We start from the raw sequence: 22,257 nt of genomic DNA on the forward strand, positions 1-22,257 counted from the left end.
AGGTCCTTAACACATACAGTCTGTTGAGCATCTTTGATTCCTTCGGCAGCAAATGCAACTTGATCAAGATTGAAAGTCTGTTATAAAGCATATCACGCTGCCCTTCATACCTATCCAGAACAGTATGAGGAAGCATATAAAATCTTTCTAATAGAACAAGTTGAGGAAACATAAGAATCATACAATTTCTTCCAACAAAATAACATCAATCATAATTTAAAGTATCAGGTAATCCAAATAATTACATGCTATCCACATGCATGTCTGAAGAATACAAGTCCAAAAAATTCCTTAAACCTCAACAGAACCTCCATCTTTAGCACATGCAAGTGTATTTTCACGAATATTTCAATTTCATATTAACTAAAAGGTAGGGACCATCAGCAACGGGGTGTGTTTCCCAAAGTTCATCAAGCAAGAAGCTTTGGGTGCTAAAGATGAAATAGTTCAATTTAAGGTCAATATATAAAATTTGTGGATTTAAGCACATTTTGTCAGAAAAAGACTTATTTTTACATCTCTGGGCACTGAATACATTAATTCTGGGCACTGAATACATTAATTCCAAACTTAACATGGCACTACTTTGCAAACAACAGTAAATATATAATAGTAACATTATTATTATCGTCATCACCATCATCATCCTCATCATTGTTGTCATTTATCAACCAATCAAAGGAAAAACACCATCTTCTCACTAGTTGTTGTTGTTGTTGTTGTTGTTGTTCCATCATCACTCATCATTGTTATCATTTATCAACCAATCAAAGGAAAAACACTAACTTCTCACTGCTTTTGTTCCAAGAAAAACATGAAGGCTTGAATATCTAAAACATGGTAAGAGTGGATATTTCTTCCAATATAAAGATTGAAGAGACAGTACGGGTGGCCGATGTAAGATAACCCTAAATGAGTTCAATCAAATAAGTGAACTAGGGTTTGAAGAGAAGAACAAGGAATAATAGTGAGAAAGTACAATAAATATAGAGAAAGAAAAATTAAGGATGAAGAGACAAAAACCTTAAAATCTCATTAAGACCTCCTAGGAATCTCACCTAGAAGAAAATCAATAGAGCTTAACCATTAAGAATTGCAACATATGCAAACGAAAGTTTAACATTATTGATTGTCAACAGTTCATTAATTCTGTTTTATATTAATTAGCCTCATTTATAGGCTTTAGAAAATCCTGAAATTTGAATAAAACTATGAAAAAGTAAACCTAACTTATGTAGTAACTACTCAAGATTCTTATTCCTTCCTTAAAACTATTAAATCTTCTAAAAAAATTAAAAGAAAATCATAAACTTTCTTTTTAGCGTTATAAACTTACTTTATAGAAAGTTCTTATAATAAAGTTTCTAATAATAGAAGACTTCTAGACTTTAAAAACTCAAAATAGAAACTTCAAGATAAAAAGATTATTTTAGAAAATAAAAAGTTTAGAACTTCTTTTAAGGAGAATTCTAAATAAAATTTAAATATGAATTACTAACTAATTATAACACCTAGAAACTATAAAATTACCTAAATACCCTTGATAGATTTATTTAGGATTTTTAAAAAATAATAATAATTCTTTTAATCCTTTCTTGAGTAAATCTCAGGGATTCATCCTCATTAGAGGCACATGTATCACATTTGTGGGCCTTTAGAAAAAAAAGATGTGGAGGGGGCCTCTTTTGTGGTAGGTTGAGGAGAAAGGAGTTCTTTCTTAGAGAAATTTTTTTCCTAGTAAGAGAAACCACTCACCTAGCTCAAAGGCAATTTCACCAACATGCATCCTAGTGAAACGAATTGAATCCTCAACACCAATGGGAGCTAACAGATACCACTTAGCTACATGGGCTGGTAATTACAGGTGGTAACAGTTACTAAAGAATCTTAAAATGGGGCCAGGTATTATGTTTTAAAAATGTTCAAAGTTGAAAAAAATGGGATACCACATAACTGCCTCACTATATAGAATAGCTGGATATTGCATTATTTTTTCTCTAAGTTTTGAACACTTGTTGGCATGAAATCTCTAGAGTTTTACGACAAAAAAATGGAGCAACCATAGGTTAGTTTGCTTGTTCCTCCAAAGAAGCTGCTGAAGTTAGAGAGAAACATGAAAGAAAATAATTCCTCTCATTTATTCTAAGGTCTTGTCACAAGGCTATATATTGAACAAAACTCTTGACTCTAGAATCTAAACAAGGAAACAACAAATCTAAAAAGGAAACAAATTAATCCTAACAAAATTTAAGGATCTACATAATATTGTACAATTATAAAGTCCTTAACTATGGAAGCTATATTACACGCTTGATCAACTTTTCCTTTATAAAATGTCTGTGAACCTCCACATGCTTGGTTTAATCATGATGGACTCAATTGTAAGCTATGTCGATGGCAACTCTATTGTCACAATATAGTATCATAGGTTTTTGAAATTTGATATTGAGATCCCTAAGTATGATCTTAACCCAAAGAAATTCACAACTACCTTGTGTCATGGCTCTAAATTCTACTTCTGTACTTAAACAGACTACTATTGATTGTTTCTTACTTTTTCCAAGTAATAAGATTACCTCCTTAAAAAGTACAACATCTAATAGTTAACCGTCTATCCATATTAGATCTAGCCCAGTTTGCATTTGTGTAGCTTCCAACTTCAACTCTCTACCCTTCTTCAACAAGACACCCTTGCCAAGAGTTGCCTTTAGATATCTCAAAATCTGACATACAACTTCTAAGTGGGATTTAAGTAGAGCATGCATAAATTGACTTACAAACACTCACAACATATGCAATGTCTAATATTGTGTGTGAAAAGTATATTAGCTTTCCCACCATCCATTGGTTGTTGCCTTGGTCAATTGGTTAGCCTTTAGATTTCTCTCGTAGTCCGTGATCTTCTTCAATAGGTATCTCGATTGGTTTATACCCAATCATACCTATCTCCCTTAAGTAAACCATCCTCTATATACTTCCATTGAGAAATCAATAATTTCTACTTCGATCTAACTACCTTAATTCCAAGAAATATCGAAGCTTGCCCAAATCCTTGACTTTGAATTCTTTAGCTAAGTATGTGTGATCACCTTGGCCTTGATAGTAACCTCTTCACCATAGCTTTCATAAATCTTTGAAATCATGTCCAAGGAGATTGCTTGAGACCATATAGTGATTTTTTTATTTTACATACCATATTTGTCCATGACTCCTTTTCATATCCCATAGGGATATCCATGTAAACTTCCTCTTCTAGATCTCCATGGAGGAGAGCATTTTTTACATCAAATTGTTGTAAGGGCAAATCAAAATTTTTGCCAATGAAAATAGAATTATAATGGTGTTCATTTTGGCTATTGGAGCAAAAGTCTCCTGGTAAGTAATGTCATATGTTTCTTTATGCCTCAACCATCTTGCTTTGTATCTCTCCAAGGTGTTATTGGCTTTGTATTTAATGTTGAAGATCCACTTGTACCCCATAGTTTTCTTTACTTTTGGGAGCTCCACTATCTCACAAGTCTCATTTTTTCTGAGGCTCTCACTTCCTCATCCATGGCCTTACCCCATGGATTTAGCCTAACAACTTCTCAGATGGTAGAAGAACTTCATGAGAGGATGTTTGACTGAGGAAAGCCTAAAATTGAGGTGAAAGATGCTGAAAAAAAACAGATTGAGAGATACAATGATGGGTGTAGATCCTAAATCCTTTCCCAATGGCAATAGGCAAATTCAAAGCAACATTAGTATCAAAAGCTTGAGTTCCATTTTCATCAGCTATCACAATGTCAAAGATTGGAACGTGTAAGGTGATTGTAGAAGTCTTCCTCCTAGAATACACATTGGAGATAAGAGTTTCAGGCCTCTCATTCTTAGACTTTAGAGACTTTGCTCTACTTGAGGTCTCAATAGGTTTAATGGACTGGATGGATTGATTTTGACCATGAGAATCATGACTCCAAGACTCATTGAGATTATAATTTGTACTTGCACCAAAATTGGAACCAGGAGTACCAGAATGTGTACTTGTACCAGTACCAGAAAATCAGAGACAAGTACCAGAATTTTTACTTGTACTAGAATTGGAATCAGGACCAGTATTTGTAATTGAATCAGAAGTAGCACTCCGCATGGGGCTATAAGGTAAAAAGGCTGATTACACTCCCACCACCTATCTTCTGCTATTTTGCTCTCCCCCTAAAGTATGTGTCTTAAAGTATGTTTGATTTTCTACAAATGTAACATCCATGGCGACATATTATCTTTTTGTTAATGATAACATTTGTGACCTTTTTAAGTGGATGAATAGCCCAAAAACAAACACTTGGTAGCTCTAGAAGGTTATCAATGTTGAAAAAGGAGTTGCTTGGGAAAGAGCAATCGAGATTTTCTTATGAACGTGCTTGCCTTTGGAGGAGAATCATTGCAAGGAAGTATGGTGAGATGGCAAGGGTTGGTGCTCCACAATGGTAGGTTTAATTGTAGCCTCTAGAAGGTGATTAGTAGAGGTTAGAATGATTTTCAAGCAAGAACTAGCATCTCCAACTGTAATGGTCAAACAACAAATTTAAGACAAACAAATGGCATGGAGAAATGAAGTTAAAGGATTGCTTTAGGTGCTTTTTGCTTTAGCTATTCACAAAGACACATGGGTGGTGAATTGTTAAGAGACATGGGCTAATATGATGACCTGCAGGAATTTAAGATTTATAGCATAAGTTTCTTTCATTGGGAGTTGGGAGATGATGCAAAAATCTCTGCACCCGTTGATTTGGACTTCATTCGGGTCAGTCAACTCTGTTGATAAGTTGGCACAAAAGGCATCCAGGAAAGGCATATTCTCAGTCAAGTCCCACTACCAAGTCTTTGTGTTATGAAGTTCCTTTGTCCTTTGTCCTTTGTCTTTTGTCCTTCCATACATATTCTTAGTTGAGATACCATCTAAGGTTAGTTTCTATGCTTGGGAGGCAACTTTGGGTAAAATTCTAACAATTTATCATCATGAAAAGATGGTGGGCTTTAGTGAATTGGTGGTCTTTGCAAGCAGCAAGAAGAATCAACATATCATCATCAAATACATGGGGATGGCCATCAAGACTTTGGTCTTTGGTATTTTCTACTTTTGGGGTGGCTTAGGTCCTTCCTAGAAAATGTGTCTTTATAGCATTCCAAAACTAAATGAAATTTGATGTTCAAGGCTAATAAAAATTCCATTCACCATGGGTGCAGTTTCAAGAGGCACTATCATATATAAATCAATAAATTTTTCAATACAACTGCATAAAGAGGCAATAAGATCTAAAGAAGCACATACATCCGTTTTTGCTTGAGAACCCTCATGGCCCTAGCTTTAACAGCTTCTTGAGCTGGACCAGGTCGTGTTTTCTTGATCTGTTCCTTATATCTACTAAGTTCAGCATCAAGCTTTTTGATCTTCTCATCCACTGTTTCACCTCTTTTATTAATCTGTAAAGTTATAAATAATTTAAGCATCAGTTCAGGAAAATAAATAGATAAATAAATAACCTAGCAATATAGGCCACAACATAATAATCAAACATCATTTTAGTACAGAGCTATAGAGCAGAAAACAAATCATTTAGCGATAATTTTAAGTGATAGAAAATCTTTTAGGCAGCCAACCACAGAAAATAAACATAAATAAATCTTACAAGCTTATAGTCATCATATGTTTAGTGCCCAATTAAATCATTTCAACAAAATTTGTCAAATGTAAGGAAATGAAAATTAAAGAACTACCTCAACCAAAAGGTACAAACAATTATCATTTCAACTAGCCTTCTAATGTACGATGAATTTAATAATCTAAATAGAGAACAGGATAACTGCACTATCATTGCAGCAAAAGGAAGTTCATCTTGCACTTACATTTGTAGCACATAAATTTGACATTAATTTAACCTCATTTTCCAGATCTGAAGTATTTCTAGGGAACTTAACAGATATTGTCTAGGAAGGCTGAGGAAAATTGGGATTGAATATAGTCTGTAGAGATCAATAAGGCAGAATGTAGCATCACCTTTCTGCAATCTGGACCTATTGGCATGGGGGTGAACTCTTCAACTGCATAATGTGATGGCAATGATGCTATCAAATTTTTTAATAATGGGTATACTCGCTCCTGTTCTTTTGTCATTTAAGAGACATGGCCACTCCCATCTTTTTCCTCAATGGATTCCTTCACTGAATTTCTAGATCCAGTGACTCAGAGATGGGGCTTTTAGCCAAGAAAGAAGCCCCTCCATTAAATTCATACATAGACCACTGACTATTTCTTCCTAGGCCTTAACAACCTGTCTTGTCAATTGGTCTTTTACTTGTTAAAAATCTTGCTTTCCCTTTAGGAGCCAGATTTGTGTACTTTTCCTTTTTCTTTTTGAACAGAAACAAACACCTTCATTTATCTAAAAAGGGATAAATACAAGAAGGACAAGCAATCCTTTAAGGAAGAACAAAAAGGTTATAAAGTAACCAAGTGTAAAGCTGCACTAAAACTAGTCTGACCTTCCAAGTAAAAAATCTAAGGTACAAAGAAGAGAAATACAGCATGCTCAAGGGGGAAGAAAGTCTTCCGAGAAAGGAGGCCACATGCTTAGCTCCTTGTTCAGCTAATTGGTCTACAACTTGATTGGCCAAATGGGGAACCCAAGCGAGGGAACAACCCAACTCATCAACATCTATGATTTCGTACATCCAATTGTCAAACTTCCATGAACCACTTTCCTTATTAATGACCTAAGATATAACAGTAGCAGAATTTCCCTTTATAGTTAGGGTGGAGAGGCCTAAAATTTTCACCTATAGCAAACCCTCCAACAATGCTAAAATCTTTGCTTTAATAGACAACTCTACACCTGCCTACTTAGAGAAGGTTCTCAACACTGTACTAGAGTGATCTCTAATCCCGTCTCCAATACCAATATAACTAGGGTTATCCAAGGAACATTCATCAAAGTTTAAGCTTATTGAACCTATTGGAGGTAGTGACCAACCAAACATAACTTTCTTCCTCAACCAGTTTGAAAAGCAAACACTTTTCCAATCCAACATTAAAAAAAGAAAACAAATGAATATCCGCAAAAGGCTTGGTGACTTAGGTCTGAAGGAAAGACAAAAAGAAAATCAAGTCCCAAATGGCATCCATAGATCTCCATCTATCCTAGAAAAATCCTTGCATTCCTCTCCAACCATATAGACTCAATCAAGGATAATAAGACCACCTGCCAAAGAATCTTCCCGTTTGGAAAGGCTTCCAAAGCCCTTAAAGGAGATTCCCATCATTTTTTATATATCTCTAGAAGAAACCCATTCAAGATTGGTTAAGCAAAACAATCTTTGACAAAGTGCTACTACAATTGGACAAAGTGCCCATCTATTTTGTCTCTTCTTGTCATTCCTAAAATGGTGGCTTTTAGATTGGAAAAAATGCATAGGAACTTCTTGTGGGAGGGAGGAGCCTCAAGAGAAGACCTCACTTAGTTAAGTGGTCTTACGTCTACAAAGACAAGAAATTGGGAGGGCTTGGTATTAGGGTCTTGTCCTCTCTTAATAAAGCCTTGCTTGGAAAATGGTGTTGGAAATTTGCTTTGGAAAGGGACTTCCTCTAGACACGGGTTATAGTGGGAAAGTTTGGGGAAGAACGTAAAGGTTGGTGCTCTCTTGATGAGAGAGAGGGTTATGGTGTCGACTTGTGGAAGGCAATAAGAGGAGGTTAGGAACCCTTTAGGGCCAGAACAAGTTTTACGGTTGGCAATGATAAAAGAACAAAATTTTGGCTTGATGAATTCTATTTGCAAAGGAAATTTTTTGTGAGAACATCTATTGTGTTCATGGCTTGTCATCATAAATAGGACACAAATTATCCAAGTCTATCTACAAATAGTTTTCCATGTACAATGGAAAGCAGTTAGCCGCAACTTTGCCTATGCCAGTTTTCAAAAAATGAGATTCAATCAAAGGATGATGGAGTTAGCAGTGATGGAAAAGAAGATTTTTGAGGTGAGGTTTGAAGGTTCTCATGGGGGGAGGTGGTTTTCCATTACAAAGAGAAGTGGAGGCTTTACTGTTTCTTTGGGTTTTGAAAGAGAAGAAATGGTTTTGTTTTTGGAATAGTTGAAGTAGGCATCAGAGTTGGAAAGGCATATGAATTTCAATGGAAGTTCAAAGGAAAAACTAGGACCCATCTCCTAGAGATTTGTTTCAATAATAGAGGTAGATTCATGAAGGTGTCGAAATTTGTTACAAATCAAAAAACCAAGTCGATGATAATTCTAGAGGAAGACATGATGAGCCCAAGTTTGATGAGAAGGTTTTGTTGGAGGTTTCTAGTAGGGGTAAGCAGTCCTTCGTGAGTGTTGTTGTCCTAGGGGGTACTAGGAAAGGTGTTACAATTCTAATGGGAAAGTGGGCTAGAGAGTCATTTGTGAAAGCAAGGTTGGGATACAAGATTGGGAGGAAGTAGGTAGAGGGATCGCCAAAAGATTGGTATGCAAGGGTATGGTGTCAATAACCCTGTTTTTGTCCTTCAAAGGGTTGTTCTTTGTGGATTCCTCTTAAAGGGCCATTTGGCTTCATGAGCAAGGGAGGATTACTATGAGGGGTGGTCTTAGTATTATCTTGAGAAGATAGTCACCAAGAGAAAACGCCAAAATCTACGGGAAGTTCAAATGGGGATGGATTGAACTAAGGGATCTACCTTTCCATTTATGGTCAAAGATCCATTTCAAACAAGTGATGAAGGCATGGGGAATACAGATATAGATAGACACACTTTAAAGCTGGTAGATTTATCAAAAGCTATATTGGGAGTGGAGAAGAATCTAAATGTCATGCTAACTTCATTATTGGAGATCAAAGATGGAGAGTGGATTTTCATGGTGTCAATTTCAGTTATCGAAGAGGAAGGAGGTCTGCAAGGGAGGCTTGAGTCAACTTGTTGCAAAGGCAAGTTGGTTGCGATGGGTGGTGGCATGCAAAAAGGCCCTTTGTAGGTTTTGGGGACACATGGCAGAGCTAGGGAGAGGATGGAAAACGATTGTCATCCACTTTCTCTTGTTTCAAACATCATTTCAAATTCAAATGTAACCATAAAGCAGTTTGTGGATTTAAGGGGGAAGGATGTTTAGACTGGGGGAAGTCAAGCCCAATTGTGAAAGAAAGCCCAAGCTTCTCCAAAGTCCAACCAGATAACAGAAATAAGTAAAGTGAAAGCAAGCCTAATCCACCTAATGCAAGCAAGGTCATTTCTAGAGGAGGCCCGCATTATGGAAAAGGCTTTGGGCCCCTTTCCTTTTCTTCAAAGAGGCAAGACCGCTTGGAAGGCCCTACAAATAAGGGCTCTTGTTGCAATTTGGACATGTTACTACCAGGGGTTGACGGGTCAAAGGATATACCCCAAAGACCCATAGTCTTCACTCTTTGTGCATTGATGCCCAGCCTTCCATAGTCAAGCCAATGCGACTCTTCCCAAGCCCAGGCAAGAGTTTGGCTTGAATGCAAGTGAAGTTTGCCTCTACCTTCCTATGATGACAAACTACTTTCAATGGTTGGGTGTGCAGAAGGGAACAAAGATTTTTTTCATCAAGAGAGATAGTTCATGTTAAAGAGTGAGATATCCTTGGGAAAGGAGGTTCCAGACATCACCTGTTTGGGTACAACAAAATCATCAAAGAACTAGATGTGACTGAGGCTGAAGGAGTTTTGAACCTTAAATCGTTTTTATTAAGGGAAGTTCAAGAGGGGATAAAGGCAAAGGCGGTGTTCTCCACGATGGGTGTCAAGCCTAAGTGTAGACTTCTAATTCTCTCTCCACTGTTAAGGACCAGTCTTTAGATGGGACTATCAATTTGTTTGCTTCTCCTTAACCACTGCCACTTCTCCTTGTTCACCTAGTTATTATGTGCCTTCTTCGATCCTTCCTTTAAGATCTATTTGTTGTCCCTTTTCTTCGTCAGTCGGTCCTTCAAGGCTCAACAACTCCTCCTTTAGCTTTCTTTGGGGAGGGGGAAACTTGGAGAGGAAAGCTATCTAGTTAATTGGGAGGTGGTTTGTGCGGATAAGGTAAGGATGGATTAGACTTAGGAAGCTAGCCCTTTTGAACAAAGCCTTGCTTGGTAAATGGATATGGAGGTTTGCTTATGATAAAGACAAACTTTGGAATAAGTGATCATGGCGAAATATGGGCAAAAGGGTCTTGGTTGGAGGACAAAGAAGGCTAATGGGGCGTTCGGAGTAGGGGTTTGGAAGGAGATCTTGAAGGAAACTGATTGGTGTTGGGATAATATGGTGCTCATAGCTGGGAAGGGCACCAAAATCAGATTCCGGATTGATGTATGGTGCATGGTGCAGCGCTATCCCAAACTTCCCTCATCTCTTTACCATGGTTGTTCGTAGGAATGCTACGATGGAGGAGATGTGGGACCAGAATTTTGGACAAGAAGGTTGGACCTAAGATTTTTTAGGGATTTTAATGATTGGGAGTTGGACATGGTAAGGGACTTGCTCCATGTTTTGAGGAATCATAGGCCTTCTTTGGAAGAAGACTCAGTTTTTTGGAAGGGAGAAAGAAATGGATAGTTTAGGGTTAAGAAGCGTCAGCTTGTTGGCCAACCCCAATGACACCGCTTTTCCGACAAGTTGTATTTGGGTGTATGGAGTTCCAACCAAAGTTGCATTCTTTGCTTAGGAGGCTACGTGGGAGAAGGTGCTTACTCTTGACAGGCTCCAAAAAAGAGGGTGGCAGCTCCCTAATTGTTGTTTTTTGCGTGAGTGTGAAAAAGAAACTGTAAATCATATTTTATACACTGTATAGTGGTCAAAGTCTGTAGAATATCGTCCTTAGGTTATTAGGTGTTCAGTGGGTCCTTCCAAAAACTGTAAAGGAGGTCGTAACTTACTGGAAGGGCCCTTTTGTGGGGAAGAAAATGAAAAAGATATGGAAATCCATCCCGTTGTGTATTTTTTGGACGGTTTGGAAGGAAAGGAATAGATTAACCTTTAAGGGGAGAGAGGGGGGGGGGGGGGGGCGGGGGGGGGGGAGGGTGTTAGATATTCAGAAACTCAAGAATTTTTTTGTTTGTAATTTATGGAGCTGGGCTAGATTATATATTGGAGAGGAGTCTCTCTCCTTATAGGCTTTTGGAGTGGTTAGCTTCACTTGAGGGGTGGTGAGGCTCTTTTGGCTTTCTTTTTTGCTTGTAAGACCTTAGCTACATTGTATACCCCTGTATGCAGTGTGGCTTTTTGCCTCTAGTTTAATACAATTCTGGCTTACTTATCAAAAAAAAACAACTCCTTCTTCTAGCTTAAATGTTGGTTGTCATTTTCCTAAAGGTGTGGATCCCTAGTAGCTAAGCCTAGCCATGAGTTAGAGGGTGTCTCTTTTCTCAAGTTACCTCAAAACAACCCTAGTAAGCTCTTTTCCCCAGGGAATTGTTTACCCTTAGAATCATGTTCCGCTTAGTTGGAAGATTTCCATATTGAAGGCATCTCTCCTTCAAAATGGCTTCAATTCAATCAAGATTGTCAAATACAGTGAGATAGGCATTCTCTAGGACAATAGCAATGCCCGTTCTGTGGAAAAAGATCTATTCTAGAAGAAAGAACAAAACCTCTTATGTTGTCTTTAGGCCTCTTTAGATTCTAGTTTCTTTAGTGTTTACTAGGTTTTTTTGTAATTATGAAATCATCAGTTGGAATACTAAAGGTCTTGGTTCTAGAAAGAAAAGGGTAGTGAAGGATTTTCTTTGCCATGAAATCCAAATGTTGTTCTGTTGCAGGAAATAAAGAGGAAGTCATGCGATAGGAGGTTTGTAGGTAGTGTGTGGAAGGTCAGAAACAAAGAGTGGGTTGTTCTCCCAACTAATGGGGCTTTGGGAGGGTAGCAATCCTTTGAAGTTTAAATGCTTAAAGGTTGTCCCAATTTCTCAGTAACAATCAAGTTGGAATCAGAGAAAGAAGGATTTTTCTAGCTCACTTTGGTTCATGGTCCTAGTACTTCCCATATTAGAAAGGACTTTTGGGTAAAGCTTCAAGATCTTTTTGTATAACTTTTCTGAAATGGAGTGTTTGTGGGGATTTTAATCTTATAAGAAGAATTTCATAAAAGTTGGGAGGTTCTAGGTTAACCCTAAGCATGAGGGATTTTGATGATTTGATAAGGGAAAGTGGGCTAATTGGTCCTCTAAAAAATGCTTCTTTCACTTGGTCAAATTTGCAAGAAAACCCTATTTGCAAGAGGTTGGATAGATTTTTGTTTTCAAGCGAGTGGAAGCAAGGATTGCCTCAAAAGCATCCAAAAAGCACTCCTCAGATTGACATCAAATTATTGTCCAATTGTTATATACATCAATCCTTTTAACTAGGGCCAACGCCTTTTAGATTTGAAAACATGTGGTTGCTTCACTCAAATTTCAAGGAAAATTTCAATGGTTGGTGGAATGAGTGTCAGTTTGAAGAAGGGGAAGGTCACTAATTCATGAAAAAGTTACAGTTTGTGAAGTCAAAATCGAAAGAGTGGAATAGGGTGTCTTTTGGAGACTTAAAGGAGAAAAAGAAAAATATTCTCACGGACATTGTTGTTTGGATGCGAAGGAACAGGAAGGGATTCTAACTCCTGAACTTGCAGTAAGAAGGGCCTTAAGGAAAAGGGAAATGGAAGAGGCATTGTTAAAGGAAGATGTGTTCTAGAGGCAAAAAAAAAAAAGGTGAAATACATAAAATAAGGGGATTGTAATTCTAAATTTTTTCAAAGTGTGACCAATGGTAGGCAAAATTGGAAGTTCATCAAGTCCTTGGTGTTTGAAGATAACGTAGTTTTGGATAACATTGAAAGCATTTCAAAGGAGATCAAATGTCACTTTGGGAAGTTATTCTCCAAGCCTTTAAGTGGTTCATGGAGGATAATAGGCTTGGATTGGTCTCCCATTTCAACAAAGAATGTTGATTGGCTGGTCACCTTTTTCAAAAGAGGAGATTCACAATGTTATGTTGCATTTAAACAAGTAAAGGCCCCCGCCTAGATGGCTTCACCATTGCGTTATATAAGGAGTGTTGGGAGACGATTAAGAACGATCTTTAAGGGCGTTCTTAGAGTTTCACAATAATGGAATAATTAATCAAAGTATTAATGTGACCTTCATTGTTCCAGTGCTAAAAAAGAGTTAAACCAACAGAATCCCAAATTTTAGACCAATCAATTTGGTTACCAGTTTATACAAGAGCATAGCTAAGTTACTTTCAAGGCGGTTGTGTATAAGTCCTCCAAGATACCATTTTTCATGTCTCAAGGTGCTTTCATTGAGGGGAGGCAGATTTTGGATTTGTTTTGATTGCTAATAAGTTGGTGGATGAGCAAAGAAGATCAAGAGAGGAAAGGGTAGTCTTTAAAATCAATTTTGAAAAGGCCTATGATCATGTTAATTGGGGGTTTTTTGGACCACGTACTTGAAAGAAAAGGGTTTAGTTCAAGATGAAAGCCCTAAATGAGGAGATGTTTGTCTATAACAACTTTGCAATCCTAGTAAATGGAAATGCCAAGGTTGGATTAAGGTGCATGGAAGCTTAAGAAAAGGAGATCCTCTTTCCCCTTTTCTTTTCACCATTGTGGTTGATGTTTTAAGTAGAATCCCAAATTGTTGATGGTGAGAGCAAAGGAGAGAGGTTTATTTAGGGGTTTCTAGTAGGTAGAAATAGGACTAAAGTGTCTTATTTACAATTTGTTAATGACACTATCTTTTTTCCAAACATTCCTTGGAAGAGCTACATTATCTTAAGCAAATTTTGTTGGTTTTTAGGCGACTTTCAAGGCTAAGGATCAATCTAAATAAGAGCACTCTTTCTAGAATCAACATTAGTCAAGAGCAAACTACTAGGATTGCTTCAATGCTTTGATTGTGCAGTCTCTAATTGACCTTTAACGTATTTGGGTCTTCCTTTAAGGGAGAATCCGAAATTAATCTCTTTTGGGATCCAATGATTGGTAGAGTCTCTAGGAAGTAGAATTACCCTAATCCAGTCTTGTTTGATACACATCCTAAGCTATTTCTTATCCCTTTCCAAGATTCTAGCATCAATAGCTTCAAGGATTGAAAAGATGCAAAAAGAATCTTTATGGTTGGGTTTTGGGGAGGGTACATTTGGTTAGTTAGGATCTAGTGTGTAAGCCTAAAGAGTTTAGTGGGTCAAGGTTTGGGAAAATTGCTATGAGGAATCAAGCTTTATTAGGAAAGTGGCTTTGAAGGTATCCTAAGGAAAGTTTTGCACTTTAGCATCAAGTTATCTTAAATATCATAGGACATGTCCTAATCGATGGGACGCCAATAATATAGTCAGATGATCACACCATTACCCTTTAAAAGCCATTGCACTTATTCTCCACATTTTTTCTACATACATTTGCTTTATAGTAAATGATGGGACCAAAATTCATTTCTGGGAAGATTTGTGGTAGGGCAATCAACCTTTGTGTTCACAATTTCCCTTTACATAAAACACCTACCTAGAGGCCTATCTAGAGGCAATAAGGTTTACTAAAAGGGAGTTCAAGCCCTCTCAACATCCTTTTAGAAGGAAATTAGGTACCAAAAGGATTTGCCTCTTCTAAAAAACTTTTCTTCAGCATTAAAATGCTTTGATAATTCATAAGGTCTTTGTTCCATCCATTGCATGTCTTCCTAGGAATGTTAATAGTGTAGGTTCTCAAGGCAAGTCACCCATATCCCAACCTTGTCCCGATTATTAAAACCTCTTCCTATTCTCGTCTCAAAAAAGTTTTAAACAAGGCAAGGTGGATCAAAGCAAGTAAGGGAATTTCCCCTATCCACCCACTTGTTTAATTTTTATTCTTTTAAAAATTATAATCATATAAAAAATAAATATAATTTACAAATAAATAAATATTTTATAAATTTTATATGTTATTTTTATAAGTAAATTTAGTTTTTATTTAATGTGTCAAGAAAGGGAAAATGAAAAAATAATAATAAATTGAAGTATTTTTAACTTACTTAGTCTTATATATGCAATTTGTGCAGAAAAATACCTAAACTCATGTGTGAACCCAATTCGGTTCTCAAATCAGTCTTTAACCCATTCATGTCTATTCCAAATTCACTCTACCATGGGAGGGATAGGACAGAGTAGGTCTCCGAAATATTAGCCCCATTGTCATCCCCAACTTCCAAAACTTCGTTAAGCTCCCCAACTGGCAATAAAATCTCTCCAAGTTGGACAAAAAGAAGTGCCTTCATTTTTTTTTTACTTTTACCTTCACACAAGACTTTACATAACATTTAATATTATTAGCCTAACACTTGTTGCAAGCGTTGCCTTATCTCCCAGTTGCCAAGATGTAAAAGAACACCTAAGAGTAATTACTATAACTTCAAAAGGAAGAACACATCACATCACATCACATCACCTATTGTTATAAAACTTGACAAACACTATAAAAAGCAAATCACTCTCAAAGTTGCTTTGTTGGGGAACAAGACAAAGACCAAGTCCCATGCGATTCATTTCTTCCTCCTTTAGCCAAGCTAAATCAATCAAAAATTCTTTGCCAGCACCATGTCAACATTCCTGACCAGAAGGCTTATTTTTTTTGGCTAACACTCAAAGTGCCTTTTATTGTCCTTTAGTTTTGCAGTTAACAAGCTTTTTAAGTAGTTAACAAGTTTCTTAAGGATTTCAAGGGAAAGATTGCCCACACATAAAAATTCTAGTTTCATGTTGTTTGCAACTATTTTTCTAGTTTTTCCAATCATAATCACCAAATTGCTATCTTACAAAAAGCTACAAATTTTGCCTTGAAAAAATCAATTTCAACCAAAATGTTTCACCCCATTCAGATAAGATAAATTCTTCTTTGGGAAAGAATAGGGAAAAAAACAAAGAATAAATTATTCACTGTGTGTGGAGAAAAATGTTCAGTTTCAGAAGGAAAACTATACATCAGAACATCCTATTCCATCATTCACATCCAGTCCATTCGGAGCCATTTCAACATTATTTCATACAAATTTAATGTATGTATTCAATAAGTACTAAATTTTTTATTGGATATTTTAGAATAAGTAAAAGGAGATTAGACACAGTACTTGAAAGAAGCCATGATTCTTCCCAAAACCTCACCCTGACCTGACTTAGGAAATATAGGTAAAGCAACATTTAGAATATCATAGTTTTCAACACAGATTCAACTTTCAACTGGCTAAATTTAGGCATCAAATCAGTTTTCAAAGTCACAAGTTTAGCCATTGATTTGCAACTTCCTATTGATCTTGGAAGATCTCTATTATTCTTGTAATTTCCAGAATCTCTAATTTCTGTGCTCACGCATTTGTCTTCCATATACTTTTTTCCACACTTTCCTGCAGCAACGAGCACAGTATATGGAGCTGGCGATCTCAGTTTCATATACAATTTTATTCTATTTTTAATTCTAAGCGGAGGTAAGGTCAGATTCGGATCCCATCCGAATCATACAAAGCCTAAAAATGAAAAAATCATGCATTAGAAGCACTACTTCAATATGCAACGGTAAGCCCTAATTTAAAATCAAGGCAAACATGAACCATCAAACAACACAAACAATTGAATTGAAGAAGCCTCCGTTTGGCTGCCGAGAAACGGGAAAGGAAAAAAGAAAATCTAGTGATGAAAAAAAAAATCTGTAACGTTTTCCCGGCATCCAAAGGGAGAAAATGGAGTGAAAGGTGGAGAGGGATTGACCCTATCGGTGGCGTCTTGAACAGAAGGAGGAGGTTCTTTGTCTTTCTTGACCCCAAAGACTCTCTTCATTTTCCTCTTTGCTGCTTCGGAATTCTATTTCCCCAAAACTTCAATCCAATCACCCTACACTATAAAAAAAAAACCCTCTCACCCTCTCTCACTTCCCTCACTTCCACAATTTGTAAAGAAAATGATGGGATTTTACTCGGCTTTGGTTCGGAATCTTTGACCAAATAATATTTTAAGAAAAAATTGCATTCGAAGTTTTCCCCCCCTTTTTTTTTCCCTTATATTCAAAATTTGAATTTGAATTTAGCGTAATATTTAGCGTCATTTATCAAATAATAATTCAAATTTGAATAAAATTAACTTTGAATTAACGATCTTGAAATAGAATTTTTTTTAACATCTTTAAAATATAATAATACCTATTTTTGAATTGGGTTATTTGATTAAAAGGGTCTTTCAAAACCCAATTTTTGAAATTTAACCTTTCACCTTTTTTTACATCATTTGGACAAAAATATCATCATCATTTTCTTGTAAAAATAACACTTTCTTTTAAAACCTACATATAAATACTTGAAATAAAAAAAGGTATTTATGTCAAAAATTGGTTATTTTTTCAGAACATGGGAATGATTAGATTTTCAATTTGAGGATTATTTCATCCCTTTTAACTAAATATTTCTTTTGAATTTTTATCTTAAAATAATATTAATATAACTATTTATGATTTTTGCATGTAATTATAAAATATTAAAACTTTGAATTCCAACCATATGTGTTTTTCCATAAAATAATATAATTTTTTTTAAAAGTATTTTAGCTTTATTTTTTATTTAAGAAGCTAGTTATTCACCTACCAGTTATTGAATCGAAAAAATTATCGGTTCATGGTTCACTGGTCAGACCGGTCAAACCAGTGATGTCATAAATATATAATTTATAAATTATTTAAAAATTAAAATTTTATTTGAAAATTAGAAAATTAGTTTCAAATTATAAATTTAAATTAAAAACATAATTTAAATTTAAATTTTAAAACTTTAAAATTCATTTTAAAATAAAAAAAAACTCATTTTAAAATCAAGAATTTATTTAAAATTGTAATATTTTCATTAATTTAAATTAAAAGCATAAGTTTTAAATATCATAAAATAAAAAAATAATAAATATAAAAGGAAATAAATAGTAATGAGATAAGGTAAAAAATAATTGAAAAAAAAATATGGAAGAACCGAAGAAGAGAGGAGAGGAGCGGGTAGTGGGGTTTTGGGGGTGGGTTTCCACTTCCAGTGCAGGGTGGGGAGCTTCTGACGGGCACTTCTAGTGCCGAGTGGGGGATTTCCGACGAGCAAAGGGAAAGATTTTCGGCTTTTCCAGAGCAAGGGGTACCAGCATAGGGGAGGGGGTGGTTTCCAGCGCGGGGGGTTCCTACGAGCAAGAAGAACTTTTCCGACGCGCACGCAAGCAAGGGGTGGTGGTGTTCCAGCGGGGTCGCGACCTGGCTTTGCAAGGGTGGTGGGGGTCCTGTTGGCAGGGCTTTTCCGGCGCGGGGACAGGGAGGGTTCCAATGGGGTTGCCGGGAGGGTTTCGACGGAGAAGAAGAGCTTTTCCAACGGGGTGGCTTTGCAAGGGGGGTGGGGTCTCGCCGGAGGGAAACAACGACAATGGAGGAAATAAAAAATATAAAAATTGAACCGGACGGTTCGGATGAAACAGTCCGGTTCATCCGGTTCACCGTCGGACCGTTGATTTAACTAGTCCAATTCCGATTTGACCATTTTCTGGCCCAACTGACCGGACCGGATCGAAACCGTGATCGGCCAATGGTCGGACAACTGGTCCGGTACAATTTTTAAAACCATGGACAAAAGTGTTGTTCTTTAGGGACAAAGTATTAGATTTAGAAGGTAAGAACAAAGTGTTAAAAATGTAAAAGGTTCAAGTGTATTTAACCACCCCAACTAACCTTTGTCTCACGATTGCAGGATAAGCAAGGAATGAATTATATTTTGAGGAAGTTTATGAAAAATAGTTTTTAAAAATAATTTTTTAAAACTATTCTTGATATTTTGTAGAACAAAAGTCTATTTGAGAACTTAAAATGTTTTTAACATATTTTTAAATATGTTATAAAAATAATTTTTATGTCTGTAATTTTATTTTTAATCATTATATATGTTTGTATAATTATTTTTTAAAACAGCTCCCAAAAAACAATAAAATGATGTTTTATGAAAATATCATATTTTTTATTTTCTAATAATAGAAAACAGAAAATAGTTTCTTATTGTCAAATGTGTTTTCCAATTGTTTTGTTCCAAAATACAAAAAATTGTTCTTAAAAATAAATTTCAAATAGGCCCTTACTCATTCATACATTTCCTCCACATGTGAGGTTTTGCAAGTAAAAAAATAATTTTTAAAATTTTTTATTTTAAATGTTTTAATAATACCGAAGTAATGAGTCTAATAAGATAAAAATAATTTAAAACATTGCTTATGTTGTACTTTTTTATTAACAAAAAACTTTAAATATATTTTATTCCATAGGAGGAGCTGATAAATGGAAATTATATTTCTAACATTTTATCGAATAACAAAACAATTTTTGTTTGAAAGAGAAATTGTGCAACGTCACATAAGTCAAAAATTATTATAACAATAGCAACTTAGTAGCCCAAAAAATTATAGGATAAGAAACTAGATATTATATTTTATTCTATATTATTTTATCACTTATTCTATCATATGTTCAATCATGAGATAGGATAAATTGTGAAATATATTATTTACCCTCTTTTTTTTGTCTTTTACATAGGATATGTTAATCTTATATTATAAATTTACTTTTGGGAAAAACGGGTTGAAAATATATAGAAAAAAGACTTCCAAATTTTATAAATTAGTTTTATCTTCATCAATATTAAAATATTTTAAAATACATGCACTTTTTCATAAATCAAATAATTATTTATTAAAATGATCCTTTACTTGATAATATTAAATAAAATTATCAAAAAAATAATTTATCATTTTAAGTTAATAAAAGTATCTTACAAATAAAAATATTATAAATTTTTATCATATAATATGAGGTACAAATCATTGTGAAAATTTTTTATAAGATTCTCAAGTGATAAATTAAATTATTTTTAATCTTCTAATTAATAATGATTTTATATTTTACTTTATATAAATCTCTTCATTTTTTTTTAATAGAATTGAATGAAATTTTTGTTAATTGACACCAACAATAAAATAAGAACTTTAAAAAACTTAAAAGCAAAAAATATAAAAATAAAATATTTACTTTCAAGGATTGCAAAGTATGCTAATTAAGAATATCAATGTTTTTAGAATCGGACGAGTTATTGAATTGAAAAAGCTACTGATTTACAGTTCACTGGTCAGATTGGTGGTCGAATGCAATTGAATTGATAATGTTATAAATATATAATTTATAAATTATTAAAATTAAAAATAATTATAAAAATAAAAATAATAATTTATATATTATTTTAAAATTAAAATTTTATTTGAAAATCAAAAAATTAGTTTCAAATTAGAAATTTAAATTAAAATAATAATTTTAATTTTAAATTTTAAATTTTAAAATTTATTTTTAAATCAAAAACTTATTTTAAAATCATAATTTTGTTTAAAATTGTAATGTTTTCATTAATTTAAATTAAAATCATAAGTTTTAAAAATCATAAAGTAAAAAATAATAAATATAAAAGAAAATAAATAATAATGAGATGAGGTAAAAAATAAATAAAAAAAAATCTAGAAAGGAAGAAAGGAAAGAGGTAGCCAAAAAGGGAGGTGGGGCATTAAAGGGCAGGAAAGAAAGAAGGATTGAGAGGGAGGGGGTGGTGGGAGGTTTGTTAGCGGGAGAGCGAAGTCTGGTCAACCAATGGTCGGTGACAGCAGCTCGGTGCCGACGACAATGGGAGGTAGCAGCTAAGGTAGCCACGCAGGAAGGGTTGCAAGGGGAAAAAAAAAAGTTTGGTTGAACCGGACGGTTTGCCAATTGGATTGTCGGTTCAATCAATCCAATTCTGGTCCAACTACTTTTTGACCCAATTTACAAAACTTGATTAAAACCGTGACCGGCCAGCAGTTAGACCAGCCAATTCGGTCTAGTTTTTAAAACCATGAAAAATATAAACATTGAGGAAGAGAAATAGAATAGGAGTCAATTTTTTTAAAGAAACAAAATTAAGCTTTTTTTTCATTATATTTAATTTTTAAGTATTTTAGTTTTAATTATATTTTTAATTTTTAAAATTCTTATTTTATTGTTGCTTAAGAAAAAAAATATCTCGGTCTCATCATTGAAAAAAAAAAAGCAAAACTAAAAGAGAGATCAATTCTTTATAATTAAATATCTAAAATGGTCATTTTAGGAAATAATTATCTAACTTATAAAAAAGTACATGTGTTTTATAATATTTTTAAATAAATGGAGATAAAACTAATTTATAAAATTTGAGGTTTTTGTTATATATTTTAACCCACTTCTCCCTTTTTTTTTATCATTTTTTTATATACTCATTTTGAAAAATAATTTTTTTTTATAAATTAAATTTATGGTTAAAAAGAAAAAAAAATTAGAAACTAATATTGATATATAATATATAAATTACTTTTATATATTTAATAACATGATATAAAAAATTTTATTTACAAAGTTTAAATATTTTAATTATGAATATTGTTAAATATAAGAGAGAATTCAAATTTTTAAATAGAAAATATTGGAATGTGATATAATTTATATTTTAAACATCGAAAACAATATATATCCCAAATTATTTTTTTATTTCACGAATTAAATATTAACATAATATAACATAACATATCCCATTGGATATGATACCTTAGAATATTATGTTCATAGGATATGCATATTCTATGATATATTGCATACCCTCCATTTTGTCTTCATAGCACATGCCCCATTAGGTATTTATTCGATACTTTACAATAGTTCCTTGGTGGCCCATTACTACTCGTGTAACCTATATTTTTTTAAGTCACCTTTAGGACTTTGGTTGAGGGATTTATCTAACCCCATCGTGACTCTTGGTAGTCCTAATTTAGACTTAGGCACCCTAGGTCCATTTAGATTCACATGGCCCATTAGGTACTACCTCAGACCCACTTAGAAACACTAGGTCCATTAAGATACACTCGGCCCTTTAGGCACCACTTAGGCCCACTTAGGCACCTTAAGCACACCTAGATCTTTCAAACACATCCTGGCCCACTTAAACACTACTTAAGTCACCTAGGCACCTACCAACTTATGTCACTTAGTCACCTTCTCATTTAGGACACTTAGATCTTTTTTATGATAGGTTCCACTTAGATGTTTTCAAAGCTTAGTTCACTTAGGTTTGATTTCTTGATTTTGATTGCTCGATTTTGAGTTCAAGTGAGTATTGGCTTGATTTTGATTTGATTTTGAGTTCACAAGATTAATTTTTGCATTTT

The 22,257-nt window shown here is 34.5% G+C and overlaps 1 protein-coding gene across 1 annotated transcript in view; it reads right to left on the reverse strand.

The window, feature by feature from the left end:
- The window catches only part of LOC117928345 (vacuolar protein sorting-associated protein 60.1-like), an 18,417-nt gene extending 1,502 nt beyond the window's left edge, over nt 1-16,915 (reverse strand). The window contains exons 1-3 of the mRNA XM_034848241.1: nt 16,750-16,915; nt 5,312-5,463; nt 18-110 (exon numbers count right to left, since the gene is read on the reverse strand). Coding sequence (XP_034704132.1) covers nt 18-110; nt 5,312-5,463; nt 16,750-16,818 — 314 coding nt within the window. The 5' untranslated portion in view covers nt 16,819-16,915. The remainder of the gene's footprint in view (nt 1-17; nt 111-5,311; nt 5,464-16,749) is intronic.
- Nucleotides 16,916-22,257: the final 5,342 nt, after the last annotated feature.

This window comes from Vitis riparia, chromosome 13, assembly GCF_004353265.1.
Source record: "Vitis riparia cultivar Riparia Gloire de Montpellier isolate 1030 chromosome 13, EGFV_Vit.rip_1.0, whole genome shotgun sequence".
Taxonomy (NCBI): domain Eukaryota; kingdom Viridiplantae; phylum Streptophyta; class Magnoliopsida; order Vitales; family Vitaceae; genus Vitis; species Vitis riparia.